The sequence below is a fragment of the Acomys minous genome, assembly GCF_964271855.1.
Source record: "Acomys minous genome assembly, chromosome: 18".
Taxonomy (NCBI): domain Eukaryota; kingdom Metazoa; phylum Chordata; class Mammalia; order Rodentia; family Muridae; genus Acomys; species Acomys minous.
Window position 1 is genome coordinate 33,995,322 of NC_140501.1, and position 18,734 is coordinate 34,014,055.

The 18,734-nt window shown below is 36.5% G+C and overlaps 1 protein-coding gene across 3 annotated transcripts in view; it reads left to right on the forward strand.

The window, feature by feature from the left end:
- The window catches only part of DIAPH3 (diaphanous related formin 3), a 454,594-nt gene that overhangs the window by 165,895 nt on the left and 269,965 nt on the right, over positions 1–18,734 (forward strand). For all 3 annotated transcript variants that reach the window (XM_084767928.1, XM_084767927.1, XM_084767929.1), the window contains 2 exons: positions 2,337–2,654; positions 3,429–3,543. In XM_084767928.1, the coding sequence (XP_084624054.1) occupies positions 2,337–2,654; positions 3,429–3,543 (433 nt within the window). The remainder of the gene's footprint in view (positions 1–2,336; positions 2,655–3,428; positions 3,544–18,734) is intronic.

The following is an 18,734-nucleotide window of genomic DNA, read 5'->3' on the forward strand; positions in this document are numbered from 1 at the left end:
CATGCGTTATACGGACGCTAGGAAGACACACTCACAGCTACAGTCCTTCCTATAGATTTGTATATGCGACCATGAACAATAATTGTAGTCTTACACTCTTCTTTTCTCCTAGTTTATGGCTAGATGGAAGTAGGCTCAGTATTCTAATATTACTGGCTGTCTTGCTTTCTTTTGCATATGGAATACAAGATTTGTTATAACAATTTCTGGAAGATATCCTGTAAGACACTGTTTTTAAAAATTAAAATCACTTGTAAACCAGGAAATTATTAGCCAGGCATGCTGTTTTATGCCTGTAATCTTAGCTTTTCAGAGTCTGAAGCAGGAGAGAATTCCTGCGAGTTTGAGGTCAGCCCATGCTACAGAGTGTGACTCGGAAAAATAAGACTTCTCACTGTCCTTTTTATATTGCTGTAGTAAATACCATGTGTCAGCAAAATTCTGCTTAAAATAAGACTTTTTTATATTATATGAAATAGGTTTTTAGTGCGTATGTGCCTTTTATACATTATTGACTTAAACGGCAATAGCTGAAACATTTGATTTTTTTTCTGTCTTGGGCTAACATAAATTTCAGAATTTTCTTAAAAAATTTTTCCATTTGAAAGATTACCTCTTGAAATATTGGGATTATAAAAATATATTTATGATCTTTAGATAAGTTATAGTGGCATTGTATTTTGATATAAAATGGGGCAAATTTATGCTGGAAAACTGAAATAACGGACTCTCCTACATTGTTTTAAGTTTTACACAGGGCCAATCTCTGTTCATAGCTAATTGAGGAGAACTGTGCTTCAGTGATTTAAGATTACCATGTATCTTCCTCCTTAACAAACTAGCATATCTGTTTTTATTTTTTTCCACTATTCCCCACCCTGTGACCTACTTATATGCGTTTTATATAAGTACCTCAATACATGAATGTATTTATATATACTTATTAGTAACTTAGAATGTTGGTAATTTCAAGAAACAAAAATTAACTCACAATGTCTTTTGCACAGTTACAGATCATTCATTGAACTCTGCATTCTGTGAGAATTTACCAATTAAAATGCATTCCTGTAACTCCATTGTTCAGGAATGTAGAGGCAGGTGGATCTCTTAGTTCAAGGCCAGCCTGGTCTGCAAAGACAGTCCAGGACAGCCAAGGCTGTGCAGAGAAACCCTGTCTCAACAAACCAAACCAAACCAAATCAAACCAAAAAAGAAGAGTAGATGCTGTGGTTCTTTGCAGGTCTTGCTCTTATTTTGTTTCTTTGTGATATTTGACTTTAGAAAGCCACCCCCTTCCCCAGGAAAGGAGATACTCTCTCACCTCATGATTGTGTCCCTTGGTTGGCTTTGTTTTTCGTTGACCCATTGCATTTCTTCACCCGTCACAGCCTTTGAATGAAAACGGAACACAATCACTTACCTCATAAAGCTTATATGCTACTGATGAGACTGTTATCAGTGTTCCTTTCCATAACTACTTCACAGCTGGGCTGAGAGCTTCTGAGAAGTACCGGGGTATAGTAGGACTTGACAGAGTGGGCAGGACAGATTGTCCTAAGGAAGGGACGTGTTAGTTCAAATTGACAGAACAAGTAGAAGTCTCGGTAAGCTAGCGTTCTAGGCAAGAGGGACAACTACTATTAGTATATGCTATGTATGTATGTATGTATGTATGTATGTATGTATGTATGTATGTGAGGATGCCAGATGCATAGAATTAAAAGAAAATCACTTAAAACTGTCCAGGAGCAGAGTGATATACCTTATAGGCCCTACTGGGAGTCTTAGTTGCTTCCCCTACCCACATGTTTACTGGACACTTTAAGAAGATTGAAGCAAAGGCAGGAAGCTAGAAATAACGTCTATTTATTTTTCCTGAATCTTATTATATGTGAAATCTTATATGTAATAAATCTTATGTTTCATATATATATGTTTCATATATTTATGTGTACATAAACACAGACAGACAGACAGACAGACAGACACACACACACACACACACACACACACACACACACACACACGCTTTCCCTCCTGCTGTATTCACTCTGCATACCCTGAGTGTACTTATCTTCCTTACAGAGCTGCTGACTTTTTAGTCTTGCAGCCCCATGGACCCATTTCTATCACAATTGCTTCAAGATGGGTAAATTCCATTTCCTTGGGAATGAGAGTTAGGCTTATATACTCAGATTGGAAGAAACACTTTTAGAATTTTATAAGCATTTGCTAATTACTGGTATTTTAAAATTTAATAACTTATTTTGAATAAAATGTACTTTTACTATTTGTGCACACGTTCTTAGTAGTTTTCTTATTTTTGCCCACTCTAGTTTGGTGCCTTGCCACCTGGTACAACAGTTCCTTTGCAAACTTCAGCTGCAGGTGAAACTGGCTCCTCAGCGCTTCCTCCTGGCCCACCAGCACTCTGTGGAGGAGCCCCGCCTCCCCCGCCCCCACCTCCTCCCCCACCTCCCCCACCTCCCCCTCTTCCAGGAATGGCAATGCCATTTGGTGGTCCAGTACCACCACCACCTCCTCTGGGATTTCTTGGTGGGCGAAGCACTCTTCCTTTAAACCTGCCATTTGGGTTGAAACCAAAGAAAGAATTTAAACCTGAACTCAGCATGAGAAGATTGAATTGGTTAAAGGTAAGGCATATTTATGGGAGAAAACCTATGTCTCCCTAGATTAACACTTCTTTAGAGTTACTTTACTAGTACATAGTTTCCAATGAGAACTCTACTCCTCATGACAGTATATATACATCATACATGTGCATGTAGTTATATATGTATCATTATTTTTTACTGAAAGTATTGAAGTCAAATCTTTTGCTCTAGTCTAGTAATTTCTGGGTTGTAAATTTGGTCTGAGTTGATCATTTCATAGGATTTGTTGATAACTTACTTTTATTGCCTATAACTGTATACATAGGACGTGCTTCTCAAAAATCTAAACTGTTAGTGTTTCTAGTTACTTTTCTCTGTTGGGAGCTAATATGGAAAGTGCTGTCTGTTATCAGAGTTTGCCCATAGATCATAGGCATTCCGAATCCTGCTGAAGGTGGGCTCCTAATCATGTAAACGTAGGAGGTTGTGTTTGATATTAACTCCATTCAGGATGCATAGTGCAAATGGCCATGACTAATAACCAAGAAACACAGCTATGAAGAATCCAATGAAACTTCAATACATGTGGCTTCAAATCCACAACCATTGGGTCATGGAAAATGTTTCCTTTTCCTCATAAGACTTCAATATTCTGCAGAATCTGCCTATTACTGAGCACTTTGGGGACACATCTTAGGGAGATGACTTCATAAACATCTGCTCAAGCCCTGGGATGCTGGGTCTGTGTGCTTTGATTGGGCCAGGATGGGTGAAGTGTCCAGCTGTGTATGAGTTGCCCTTCTTTGATTGCAGATTGGACCAAATGAGATGTCTGAAAACTGCTTCTGGGTGAAAGTAGATGAAAATAAGTTTGAAAGTATGGATTTGCTTTGTAAACTTGAGAGTACTTTTTGTTGCCAACAGAAAGGTAAGTTTAATAGTTTGCTTGTTAATTTTCTTTTGAAAATTTAACCCAAGCTGTAAATTACAGTAAGAATCCCTTATGATACACTTCCATTTACTAATACATACATAAACGATCTAATGAAATGTTTCAAAGCAAAGTTTCTCACATAGGTGATCTCATGAACAATTTTAAAATAAAACATTCTGAATATTCACTTTGATTCTTAGATTTTTTTTTAAATGTAAAGTTATTTCAAAGCTGTTCCATTGAGGTCATTTAGTCTTTTTTGAGATAATGTGAGGTAAAATCTCCTTTGATCTTGTCTTGTATAGAGAGAATTTGGCTTATTAAATACACACTATTTACTGAGCACTGTGCTTACTTCATATATAGAATTCAAATAGATCATCACACCAATTTACAAACATTGGCTGAACTTTAAAAATTCATTCATATCCATTGAAATGCTTTCTAAAATGTAATTGTAAATTAGAAACTCCTTTAAGAAATAACTGAAAATTATAAACTTTGTCTAAGAAGTAATTGTAGAATTACTAGGTATTTCTGAGCGGGAATTGTCTTGAATAAAATATTGAAAATCCTGTATTGTGGTCTTTAAAGACAGTGAGGCATTTTTGACAAGCTCACCCAAGGAAAAATTGTGAAGGAAGCAGGCCTTAATTTTACCTTTTGATTATGGTGAATCAAAATTTCTTTGAATAAGATTAGTTCTGTCTTCAGGCAATCAAGGGAAATGTGTGTAGTTAAAATATGTATTTACATGTAAAACACTTCAGAATTTCAGTTTCCATAATCTGGAATTGATTAGTTTTCCCTTTGCCTTGCTGGTAGGAAAAAACTATGGTACCTCAAAGCTGTTTAAGTGAAGCTGCCAACCAGCTACCCTTCTTTCCCCCTCTGTACTCTGATTACTCTCTTAATTAATGAGGCTCAAAAGGGAAACTTGTTAGCATGTCTTTAATTTAGCTGTAGTGTTAGCCCTAAATGAAATAATTGGACCTTTAAAAATTCTTAAGTCATCTAACTTTAGCCTTGAGATTCAAGGTTGCAAGGGGGAAAAAAAAAGATACATTTGCTAAATCTAATACTAGTTGACAAGATTAAGGTGTGAGATGATGATTCTTCTCTGAGTTCTCTGCCTCCTATCCGCCTCTACCTCATTTTGACTGCTTGGTATGGAATCTCGCACTCTACTAAGCTGAGAGAGGGTTCAGCACGTGTATTTTCAGCTCACATGCAGCTTGGATTTTGTCTTTAATCGTTGTGACTGTGAATGATAATTTTATAGTCAATAGAAAGAACTGGGAAGGCCAAGGTTCCGATCCTTAGCGATACTATAATGGCAACCAGATATGGTCTGTGAAAAGACTATTTCTTTTATTTTGATCTCAGGAGTCATTCCTTGGGATTCTTTCATTAAGAGTCATGGGTATGTTTCTGACAATTATATTACTTAAGCATTTTATTAAAAATGGGTAGCCGTTGTTGTTTTTGGAACGAGGGTATAGCCATTTACTGGGAATGATCCAAATGACAGGAAAAACTCAATTGAGACTGTGTGGCATGGACAGGTGCTCTGTTATCTCTATTTCTGGCCTATCTGCTGAGCCATCTTGTCTAAATGCTGACACTTGCAGTGAGCTCAAAGTTGATTAAGTTTTGTAATTTCTGAAGATGTCAGAGTTAAACCTGGCACCTTAACATTTTTTTGTCCATTTGAAAATCCTGTTACATTTTCTGAGACTTCTGTTTGTGGGGGATGTGTGTTTGGATAGAGGGACAGCTAGGGATGATTTTAACCATTAGTTTGCATTTTAAGGAATCGAGGAAAAGCAGTGTCTTCAAGTAGTAAAGAATGTAATAAAGAATATAGACAAATGTGTCTCTTTTGTTGCATGGAATCTTTGAATAAATACTTTAGGTATTCTCAGATTGTAAAGATGTTGAGTCCCAAATATTAATTGGCAAAATTATAATTCTGCATATTTTCTAAGCTTGGGAAATCAACCAAGTAGAACTAACTTTCTTCCTTCCTTCCTTCCTTCCTTCCTTCCTTCCTTCCTTCCTTCCTTCCTTCCTTTTTCCTCTCTCTCTCTCTCTCCCCCCTCCCTCCTTCCATTCTTCTTCTTTTCTCCTCCTCCTCCTTTTTCTTCTTTTGTCCGTCTGTCTGTCTGTCTGTCTGTCTGCCTGTCAACATAGGCTTTATCTTCTCATATTTAGGCACCTGAGAAATGGGAAGGAACCTGCAATCCCCATTGAACTCCTGTGCATCCACTGATAGAACTGGATTCTTTTCCTTCCTTCTCTCCTCGTTTTACCCATTTCCTCCCTTTGTTTCAGTTCTCTCTCTTACCCTCCCCCCCTCACTCCCCACTCCCCCAAACCCCTTACTCTCACCCATCCCCCATTTAGAGGAATGATCTCACTGTTTAGCTTTGTCTGGCCTGTAAGTCACTCAAACCCACAGAAATACCCCAGCTTCTGGCTCCAGAGTTTTCTATTAAAGGCAGACACTAGCACAGGCAGCTGGGAGAGTCTCTGTGTTGTCTTGTTTCATTTTTATTGTGTATATGCTGTTACATTGATCATAATTTTTACTTTACATAGAACTGTCTTTCCTTATATGACCATAGTCATAGTAAGATGTGTTTGGTCAGGTTATAGAACTTTTTATTTTAACTCCTGTTTGTCATATATGTATATGGTGTGTGTATGTGTGTGTGTGTGTGTGTGTGTGTGTGTGTGTGTGTGTTTAGTAAATGTGTGTATTATCCCTATATATTTTTCAGTTAGAGCTCATTTAAAAAATTAATCTTCCTTTCCCCATTCATATTACTCTCCTAGTGAGAAAATGTCTTAGTCATTCATACCTTTAAAAGTATATGTTTTCTTATTTTGGAAGTGCATACAGAAAATTTCTAAGCTTTTCCCTTTTCTTTTTCTTCTTTCTCTTCTTTACTTTTTCAGCTTTCTCTCTGCTCTGGACAGCTATTATTCTAATCGACAAATGCTGCTCTATTTTACATGTTCAGCTTTACCTTGGACATTTGGACAACTGAACTGAGTAAAGCCGACCATCCCATTACCTCTCTTGCTTTTACAGTCTTAGTAAATTCAGCCAGGTTCTCACTTGAAGCTTATGAATGCAGAGTTGAACAAAACATACTGATCTTGAATTCTGAAGAGCTGACATAGTTTACTATCTCTGGCTTCCATCAATACATAACAAGGTTATATAAACCACTGTTTATATATATCCAATTTAATCACACTATTCATATTTTGAACATTTGGTACCATCAAAACAATGCTAATCACACACGCTCTTTTACAAGATTGGAAGCATCTGTTAGTTTTTTGCAGGCTGTTGGAAAATGGATTAAAGTATCCTACACAGGTTATTGGTGTTGCATTTGTCAACCAAAATTAATATTAATTACATTCATTATTCACAAACTGTTAACTTAATAGGGATGAAAGGGCTTTCTGGAAGTATATGAATAGTCTAATTCATTTGGACTGATTTATTATGAAAATCTGGTTTCGCATTTGTTAGCTTTTTGAAGTAATCACATTTTGTAACAGGTGCGTCATATTTCCCAGATATGGCTAGTAACCTGGTTTATAAATAATTTTTTAACTGAGTGATTGTGGCATATGGAAATAGTTCATGGATTTTGTACTTATAAACAAATCAAGCTTAGGTTTCTGATCTCCTAGTTCAGTGGACAAAGTACTAGAGTAACAAGTGATAAGCTCTGGATTATCACAGTTTCTTGGCTGTGGTCAAAGTGCCATCTTGTGCTTGAAGCATAATTCTTTCTAAATATGAATGTGTATCAAATGTTGCCAGAAGCCCACCTTAAGTTGAATGGTCTAATGTATAACAGAAAAATAAGATTCTTGGGAATACATGCTAAAAACTAGGTACTTCCCAAATGGATGCAACCTAACGTATCCAGAAAGGGTCTTTTGACAAATAATAATGTGGAAAGATTATGAAAAAGTAAGTTGTAAATGTAATATTTTTTAGAATGTGTATTACTCTGTTGTCTCTAAAACTGAATTTCAGAAGATCTAGAGCCATATGGAAATAGAAAATACCACATTATCAATTACACAGTATTGTCTGCCTGGTTACTGAAGGTTTTGAAATTTATTATTAAAATGTCATAGAAATATGGGCCAGTGACATGGTTTAACAAATATATTATTTATTGTGCAAACCTGATTACCTCTGGCTGCAGTGGAAAGAACTGACTCCTCACAGTTGTCTGTGGATGTTGTCCACTAAGGTGCTGCCATGCACTTGCTTGTGTATCTTTTCTCTGACACACACACATACACACACACATACACACACACATACACACACACACACACACACACACACACACACACACACACACACACACACACCACACATCTTGCTTTTGTGTCTGTTTACATAGCTAATTGACTTTGTCCTATTCTATTTCTTTCATCGAAGCAAATAATAGTTTTAGTTCAGAGGACATCATCTGCCTAGTGGTAGGGGATGCTCTGTTCTTCAGTGTTCCACATCACACTTAATATTTAATTGTGGTAGCCATCATCTTGTTATCTTACATCTTTATTTTTCATTTTCTTTGTTTAGTTTTCTGTACTGTCTGCCGAATTCCTTATTTAATTTGTTAAGAAATAAGATACTATTTGCCCTCTAATTGCTTTAGTTTATTCTTCCTCTTTTTAGCAAATTACTCTTTGTCTTGCCTGCATCTTACTTTACTACCCCAGATTCTTACTTAGAAGTAGTATACATCATTATTCTCCTAAAAATGCATATCAGGCTTGTTCTTCCAATTGCACTATTCTAGTTCCCACCACTCCATTGCCTGGCTTAGAGCAGGAAGAATTACCTAATTCTAGCAAAGTGTCCTTGTCCCACTGTTGGAACTTGGCATAAGAGTCATGACAGAGTACTCACAAGTAAACGTGTGGGGCTTCTAGCTAATTACATTCTACTTAGGCATTTGATATCAAATAGTACATTAAATCCTGTTTTAAAAGAACACAGACTTTCTGCAGTTTGTTAATGTATATTTTATAACCTTAAAGTAAACTTTTGACATTATTGTGTGTTCAAGTGTTTGTGTCAGCCCAGCTCCTTTTTCTCTTTAGGCTAAATCATTTGGGCACACGACCTATGGCTTCTATGCTCTTTGTTTCACCACTCTCATATATTTTGTGCATTTCAATTGGGAAACAAGGCTAGAAACTTTTGACACCACAGTTCTATCTTGTCTAGGTGCACCACTTGTTCTTAAGTTGTTTCAAAGTTACGCACGCTTTACTTCTGGAGTTCTTATCTCTGTGACATTGGGGGAAAATCACACGAGTGTTTTCTCTAACCTTTGCTTAAAATTTATGTTTTCCTTCTCTTATAAATCTCTACCTCAGACAGGAGCATCCATCACATTTACACAGTGAAGCTCATACACAACTTTATTATATATTGGAATCATTTTAAATACTTTAAAATCTCTCCAGTCTTTCAAAAATTAAGGGTAGTTTTAATCCCTAAGTGAGCTGATTATTTAATGAAGCCTGTTATTATAATACCTCAATAAATAGATGTATGTTTTATTTCATCTCTTCTGGGGAGAGACAGTTGAAATTATGGATCACAGTAAGGGGTGCTGTTTGTTTTTGTTCCTACTTTCCCTTTTAAAGATAACGTGGCTGCAGGTAAACCAGGTCTAGACTAAGAGAACCTTAAAACAGGGTGTAAAGCCGATCAGTTCTTCACTAACTCTCAACACCCAAAGAATGCTTGCTCCAGGTCTGCAAAGGCCAGTATTTATTACTGCTGTTATGGCCAGTCACCTGCTGGGCAATGCCTGAAAGTCATTTTGCCTCCACTCCTAATCCAAGCAAGGTTCCAAGGGCCCATCAGCCTGGACCTTCCCATGTACTTTTTGCCACTGACTAGAACATATTTCTAAAGGAAAATCTGAACAGAACATTTCCTTGACTGCCCTGCATGCCTATTACTCTTCTTAAAAATAAGATTTACTTTTGTGCGTAAAAAAAAATCTTTCAATGCCTATTGAAAGATGCATTCTGAGTACAAATATGTAATGATAATTATTTGGGCTACCTCTGCCAACTCTAAATTGATTCTGGTTTTTATAGTATTGAAATATATGTCCTTTTGATATAGCTGAAGGTTATCCCTACAGCATCATTTACAGAAACTTAAGACGAGATACACTGGTTCTTTAGCTCGATTTTGTATGGTTATTTATCCATGGTGTGATATCACAGCTGGCAACAACTGTCCTGAGTGTATTCATGAACTGAGTCAAGGTACACTATACATTAGTAGCCATTATGGCCTTGCCATTGAGACTCCTGAGCACTACCTCAGTAGCTTAGCTGTGCTGTGTGTAGGTGGTCCTCTGCATTGTCTGTGCTTTGCAGTAGTGCTCTAGAAAGGCTGCCACTTGCTTTACTGACAACTGAGTCTTTGGCAGGACAGGCTGAAGAACTTTCCTTGGGGTTTTCTGATTGTGAACTTGTGCAAGATATGGATGGTGTTTGGGGCCTGGGTTGATAATTATCTATTGATATGCATGTGGATTAAAAAAAATACTTTAGAAGACCCATGTATTATTTGTCCTGCACTGTCTGTTCAAATTTCAAAATTTTAAAGACACTTCTAGCATTTCCCCTCATGTTCCCTTTTTTGGGAATGGAATCTGGCTTTGTTCTTTAGTTGTCTTTGAACTTATGGGCTCAAGAGATCTTTCTCGTTCAACCTCTTGAGTAGTTGAGACTACAGGCATGTCTCTCTGGACCAGACCTGCACCTCTATGTTCTTGAATGCTACTTACAGCATGTATTAGTAAAAGTACAAAGAAAATCAGAACAAAACATGAAATTCCTTCATTAGAAAAACAACACAACCCTATTTATGTGCTTTTGAAACATTTAAGTGTTTACTTATTGACACTATCTTATTTCTTCTCCAAAACAATTCTGTGAAAGGAACAAGATGTGTTATCTACATTTCATATATAGGCAAAAGTTGGCTTTGAAGAGAAGTTCTTCTGAAAGAAGCAGGGACTGAACGGAATGCAGATCTGAGTGTGAGGCCACTGCTCTCTCTGCTCTGCCGTGGCGCTTCTCTGATTAAAAGAAATCCTATTATGTTTTATTTAAAGTGCTCTTCTTTGATTTAAAATAATTTTCCTCTCATCTCCTGCCACCTTACCACTGCCCCACAGCGGTTCACCCTCATCCCACGATTTATATTAAAGGCTTTAAAACTTGGCATTTTTTATTAAGACCATCTTTCATCATTTGGCACCTCTATTCACATCTGTAAGTATTTGAGCTGTAAATACCAACCACCATGCTGTGGTGTGGACAGGAGACGCAGGGGCTCTGGAGTCCACCCTCCGAGTGCATAACCCTGGCTTTTACAGCTATAGTGTTTGCCTCTGTCAAATGGGGGACACAATGCCTGTCTTATGTGGTTATTGTGAGCATGATAGCATGCATATTGGAAAGCAGCTTTTGCAGTGCCCAGCTCATTGTGTTGCTCAAAAAAAAAATATATATATATATATATATATTACTAAGTTTTGACAGTGTAGGCTTGATTTCCACTGGTAAAGTTCTGTTTATCATCTCTGACTTTAATATAACTTTCTTTTTGTCATTGAAGTAGTAAAAATATCTTTCCTTTGAAGAGTCATATTTTCTTTATCATTAGAATAAAAGTTCCTTTTTTTTTTAAAAAACATTTTAAGACATCAATTCTATGGAATATTATACGGTGTTTTGATATAGATTTTATTCCATAATTTTAAAATTTGAATAAGCATACTTGTGTCTCCAAATAGTCTTTCTTAATGGAGAATACATTCAAAGTTCCCTTTGAAATATACAGACATAACTGTTATCTGTCCTCAATCTAACTGCAGTCAGACACTAGGGGACCTCTTGCTTTCCAGCTAACACTAACTTGGTACTCAGCCATCAGTCTGTCTGACCCCAGTCCTTGCTCTTCCCATCTTCTGTGAGCCATCACTGTGCTCTCGACGTCTTTGATTATCCTTTTTGATTCCTTCTCTGAGTGGCATCATGTGATACTTTCTTTCTGTGCCTGGTTTATTTCATTTAATGTCTGATTTTTAGTTCAGTTCATGTCATTGCAGATGACGGGACTTCATTATTTCTATGGTTAAATAACCATATGTATTTGTGTATGTGTGTCTCATTTTCGTTATAATTCATTAGTTGATGGAGACTTGGATGGGTTTCCTTTGTTAGCTCTTGTGAATGGTAGTTCAATACACACAGGCATGCACATGCTTTTTCTACATGCTGATTTTATTGCCTTTGAGTGTTTTCATGTTAGGAACACAGGTTCCTAACATGGTATGAGAACCTTTCACATTGTATTTTCTATAAAGGCTGTAGTAATTCACATGTCTCTCACCATTTGCTACCTTTCGTCTTTTTTATCATGGCTGTTTTTACTGGTTTGGATTTGGTTTGCATTTCTCTAACAGTAGTGCTAAACATTTTCCTTATGCTTATAGTGTACCTGCATGCATTATTTAAAGAAATGTCCATTAAGATAGGAATATTTGCCTCCCACTGTAGTTGGTAATCTGGTTTTATTTTGTCATTGAATATGGGGTTTGCTTATATATTCTGGCTATTAAGTTCTTGTTTTCAATAGAGCTTGCTAGTATTTTCTCTTGTTCCTTAGGCTGTTTACTTTGATGATTATTTCCTATTTTGAGATAATTGTTTTCTGTGTAGAAGCTTTTGGATTTGATGTAATTTCATGTAATGTATTTTATTGCTTATGTTTCCTATACTTCAGGGTCTTGGGTAAAAGTGAAACAAAAGAAAACCTTTCCCCTTCGCAGTGTTTGGAGACATTTCTGTTTTCTTTAGAAATTTCATCATTTCAGGTTTTTTTTATTTAAGTCTTTAATCTTTTTGGAATTGATTTTCACATAACCTGTAAGATATAGGGGCTGTTCCATTCTTCTGCAGATTCTTGGGACTTCAATTCCCTGCCCCCCCCCCCCCCCCCCCCCACAGCATCATTTACTGAAAAGGCTGGCCTTTCTCTAGGGCACGTTCTTAGCATTTTTGTTTGAAATTGTTGGTTCTTGTGGACTTCCTTCTAGCCACTGTATTCTGTTCCATAGGTTGGTTTAACTTTTGTGCCAGAGAGGCTGTGACAATCTAATTAATGTATGTTTCACCATGATTCTGCTTGCAATGAAGTTTTGTAAGTCACAAACTACCCTATGAACTGACCTAATAGCCATTTATGAAACAGACTGACTGGTCTGTCTTGTGAGCTTCACAAAAGGATGGTTGTTCTCTGTATGTCCCTCTTCTTTTGTGTGTCTTGTCTCATGCTTTACCACTTTTCTTGAGGGAGGAATTTGTTGGATCAGTAATGAATGTTAAGATACATTTTCTTTCCTGGACCTTTTTTCTCTCTATAGATGGCCAGTCATGGATTTAAGGTTTGAGAATTTTTATAGTCTTGTAAAATCTAAGAGCTAAATTTTTCCAATGTTGCTTTTCTTCTTAATGGTTTAGCTTAGAATGTTAACAGCTTCAGAGTGATTGTAAATAAATAAATAAATAAATAAAGGCATATTTAGCCATTTAAAAACCTTATTGGTTCTTTTGTTATTATTATAATTTATTCAGATTACATCCTGATTGTTATCCTCTCACTTGTATCTTCCAGTCCTCTCCCTCCCTCATTTTCACAGATAAGGGAGCATGGTATGGATGGCTTAATGTAATTAGGGAGCTGGGATGCAGAAAGCATGGGCAACCTCAGCTGGGAGGCAACTATGGGTGCCAAGGAGAGCTTCGTGTCTGAGTTTCCCCCAGAGTTTGCAGGGAGCATGATAATGGTTAATTTTCTTAGGCTCTGAGTGTTGGCAGCAGGCTCCGAGCAGGGATAATACTTCAGGAGTAGAATACTCCACTGCTCACCCTTTCTCGAGCTGTTGCGGTTTAAGCGAATAGAAATTAATTGGAAGAGTGTTAAAAAGTTACTGACTTCCTACTGTTCTTGGCATATCTTAAAATTCATAGCTTGATGTTGATTTATTTTAAAAACTTTTAAGCATATTAAAAGAAAGGACAAGGAAATGTCGGTTTGTAGCTTAATTGCAGATATATGTTGGTATTTCTACTTGGCCATAAGCGTCTCTGATCACTTTAAGGATTTCAAATATCTTCAAGTAGAAAGTATTTATCTCGGAACATGACTTAGTAGCTCCTAAACATGGTGTTGGAAGTGGCTTGGGATTTTGCTTCCTGTGGCCATGTATACTCGACTTTTTTGACCAACTAAACAGGGTGTTTTCTGGCAGGGAGCAATAGTAGTGCTTGGTGCTCCAGGCATTGCTTAGTCTGATAGCTCAGTGACAGTCTTGTTGTCTTCTTGTCTATCTTCTTTGCTCTCTTCAAAGTTTAGGCAGAGTAAATATTGGAAGCAGAGGGTTAATTATGCACATAAGGGGACATTGTTTTTTGTTTTCTATTACATTGGTCACTAATTGCCATGGATCTAGCTATCTAAAACACACATGTTTGTCTGCTAGTTCTACATCTCTGGGTTTTTGAGTTCTGGAAGGCCACACATATTCCTTGGCAAGTGACCTCTGTTCTCCATCTTCCAAAGCCAGTGGCATGGCAGCAGGCCATCCCTTTGTAACTCCCTTTCCTGACTCTGGTTCTGATCTTGTCCAAGAAAAGGTTCTCTTAGGGAGTCATGTGTTTAAATTGGCTCAGCTGGATGATCCAGGTTGCTTTTCCTATCCCAGAGTCGTTAATGATACTGACACCCTAACAATTCCTTTCCCCTTATTTTGTAAAATATTCACTCACTTTAGGAACAGGATATGATATCTTCAGAAAAGGAGTTTGGAGTTAGGGCAATGTTGAGCCATAAAATCAGAGAATCTGACAATGGACTTTACTGGGTTAATATCATTTAGTTGCCCTTATGTTAATTCCTTGTACCCTCACCTCAGATTCATTCCCATTACAGCAGTGCCATTCAGGGACCTGGGACACCATGACTCAACTGTTTCCTCAGCTTACTGAGTACTCATAGAGGTATTGCCAGTGATATTAATCCCATGGTTTTGTTACCACAGTAGGTTCTTTTCTGGATTTCTAGGGAAAATTCTTTATATTGTGTGTTAAGTGCCAAAAAAGATTTTTTCCACCACATTTATTCATCTATATGACACTTAATTAATGTGCAGCAGGTATCACATTTGCTATAAGTTTTCTTGTTTGTAATATATGCCACTATATTCCCTTTCTGTAGGAATTATTCAATTTTATATTTGTATTTTATTTTATATTCTTGATTTTATAGGTGTACTTTAAAAATCTAAACTAGGCATTGTCATTAAAACAGTAGTTCCCATCCTGGGAGCTGCAACTGCTTTCCTAGGGGGTCACATATCAGATAACATGCATATCATATTATTATAATATGGTTCATAACAGTAGTAGGAAAATTACAGTTATGAAGTAGCAACGAAAGTAATTTTATGACTGGGGGGGTCACCACAACATGAAGAACTATATTAAAGGGTTGCAGCATTAGGAAGGTTGTGACTTAAAAAGAAAATTTGTACTGTCACCTTAGTTTAAAAATAAAAGAGATACTTTTAATTTATAAAAATAAATATAGTTTGTACATAATTAGCTTTTGGACAATAAATATACATTGGCTATAAAATAAATTAAATTTTCTTTTAATTGCATTTCAAAGTATATATTTTTCTTCATGACCTATGATGTTTCACTGTTTATTTTTATTTGAATTGTATTTATGTTTTCTGATAGAGTTGGAGAGAAAAGGACATTTTCATGGAATAAACATTACTCACGCTTAACAAGCATCCACAAATGGATATGAATATATGATTTCATTACAACTTAATATACTATAGTTGTATATTTCAATGGCTAACTTAACGTACATTTAAAAATTGATTTTAATTGAGAAAAGTCATCATTGAGAGAAATTGCATTTATCAAATTATCCAATGCAGCCATATTTCACACAAAATCTGCAATTAATTTTAATTGTTGTCTATTTGTCATGCACCGGTCTACTCGCCTATCATCAGATTGCCTGAGACTACTTCCTGAAGCAAAGCTGTCCTTCCTTCTTTAATCTTCTTTTCTTTTTCAATTAGAGAACCAATTATTTTACGGGTTTCACAGGTCACAGTGGGACAGTTTGGCATACTGCTCCCAGAGCCTTAGGATTCCACCCAGGAGAGCTGAGACAGCCAATGGGATGGATAATTGTGTTTGCTTGTAAATGAAGTGCATCAATCTTCAGAGCTTTTATGTTTCTATATTTTGAGGTTATTCTTTATCTCAGTAAGTTTTAAATTTCCAAGCTTTATTTCATTTTGAATATTATTTGTCCGTATAAAATGAAATATAAGATTTACAATTTGCCAGATCTCTGCATTTTTGACATACTTTAAACAGATTTAAGAATATTTCCAGAACTAGTAGTAAGGAAAACTACAATTGTGTCATGTCATCCTGCCAGTAATGCTTACAGGATTTACCATACCTGCCTTCTTCTTTAAGTATGGGCACATAACATAAGGGAGTCCAGCGAGGGTCTGCTGAGCCCATTATCTGCCTGGTCTTCAAGACAGTGACTTTATTTAGATACTTTTATTGTGAAGGAGCCAGATTCTGACGAGCTAAAGCCATGGCTCTGAAAGTCACATTATTCCTGAGGAGTTGAGTGCAGGGACATGACTTCTATTTCACTTTGTGTTTTGTGTTCTTTTCTCTATTCCATTGGGCAGTAGGGCAGAGGAGGTAGGATGAAGGAAGGCATAAGAACTCTTGTAAAGGAACATTCTGACATCCTGTAGGCACAGGTTATGGTTAGGCCTGTTTTGTTATTCTATACTTTTAGAAGCTCGGCTAGTCATCTCATTTATTATGTAGTTTTTCCTTTTTTTATTAATTAAATATTTTTATTTTTTTATATAACATTTCTACTATTATACATATATACAGTACACTACCTAAGCAAGAAAAGCCATGACACAATCAGGAATTATACAAATGTTACATTCTTAGTGTTTTGGCTATTTGTATTTGACAGCCTTGAAGAAAACATCTTTCCTATCTTGGTGCATCTAAAATTCAGAATGTAAATCAATCTCCATCACATCTTGTCATTATCAACTTAAAACATCTATCTAGATGTAAACACATCTTAACTCCTAAACAACTAAGCTCCATTGTAAAACTAAGCTACCTGGTCTTCAACTCCATCAGAGACTTGAGAAGGAGTAAGCTCGATTACCTGAGTATGCTTTGAGTGCAGCTTAGTAGCTTTCCAAATGAGAAGGTGATAGAGAGGTTTTTTTTTTTTTTTACCTGAATAGTCACCAAAACTCTCTATAATGTTGGAGCATCTTCTTCAGCCTTTAGGCCCAACATATCTGATAGACATATTTGTGAGGCAGGAACTATTGAGGACTTGCTTACCCTGCCTTGGCAGAGTTTGGTCAACACTGCCTGCATCCAAGCTTGCCCTTTCTAAAAAAGACTTCTGTGTGTGGTAGAAATGAGGACCTTTTGCTCAGTGGCTTGTTTGCCACATTTGAAGCCATCTCCATAAGAAGGTCCTAGTGCCAACTTGTACAACCACTTTGGAAATCAATCTGGTGCTTTCTCAGGAAATTGGGAATAACTCTACTTCAAGACCCATCCATACCACTCCTGGGACTATACCTGAAAAATACTCCACCATACAAGGACATTTGCTCAACCTTGTTCATAGCAGCTTTATTTGTAATAGCCAGAATCTGTAAACAACCTAGATGCCCCACATCTGAAGAATGAATAAAGAAACTGTGGTACATTTACACAATGGAATACTAATCAACCATTGAAAACAAGGATATCTTGAAATTTGCAGGCAAATGAATGGAACTGGAAAAGATCATCCTGAGTGAGGTAACCCACACCCAGAAAGACACGCATGGTATATACTCACTCATATGCAGATATTAGCTACATATTATGTATTTTTTTAAAAAAGCTTTTAAAGTCTAGTTTTCATGTTCTCTGTTCTCATAATCTCTTTTAAGTAAATAACCCAAGCTGTGTTAGATTTATCATTCCTGTGAGAATTGTATTTATAGTGATATAATAGGTATCTATTATATCTATATCTATCTATATATATACATATATGCACATGTAGTAAAATGTTATAAAGAAAGAAAAAAGCCTCCTCAGTCTTGCTTTCATCTACTGTGCATTTCCCATTGGGTTCTTGTAAGTTTCCCTGCGACCTTGATTTGCAATGTCCATGTATTTCATGTTTCTCTTCTTGTATCTTCTTCATATAATCTTAAATATTTTCACAGGATATCCCATTTTGTCTGTGAAACAATTCCACGTAGCACCATGAGTTCCACTGGGTTAAGCACTGGAGAGGCTGCTTAGATTCAGGCCTTTCCATGTTCATTGTCTTTTTTACCTTTACAACACCAAGTCTTGTCTTTTTAAGACCGAAAACACTGATGCCCCGGGTATCATTCATTATTCCTGCTCCTGAATTCCCTGACTACCTCACTTCTTTTGTTCTTCCACCTTGGACCCCTTGTGTAGCATAGATTAAGTGTGCCAGAAATAGTCCTGGTCATGACTGTTTCGTGCTCAAAAGAAGTACTCAGTATGCCATTTATCTCTAAGTCTGGACTTACATTTCTCCTACATTCCCAGTATAGTTCTGGCACACTTTGTACTGTCTTCTTTCCCATTCTAATTCTATAATTACCTTTCGGATTTTCATTCTTTTTCACTCATCACCTCCTAATATACAATTCAGTTCTTATTTGCTATGTGTGCTGTTATCTTTTTCTCTGTCTCTTCCTATTGGAATTTAAACTGCTTTAGTAAAAGAATCTTGGTTTCGTTTACTATTATGTACCAAGGAATGAAAAGAATGTCAGACACAAAGTGGCACTAAATTAATGTTTGGTCAATAAACAAATGAGTTTTTATTCTTTATAAGACAGAAGTATAATCATTTTAGACTTCTGGCGCAACTTGTCTTCTTTTAACTCACTCCAATGGGAATT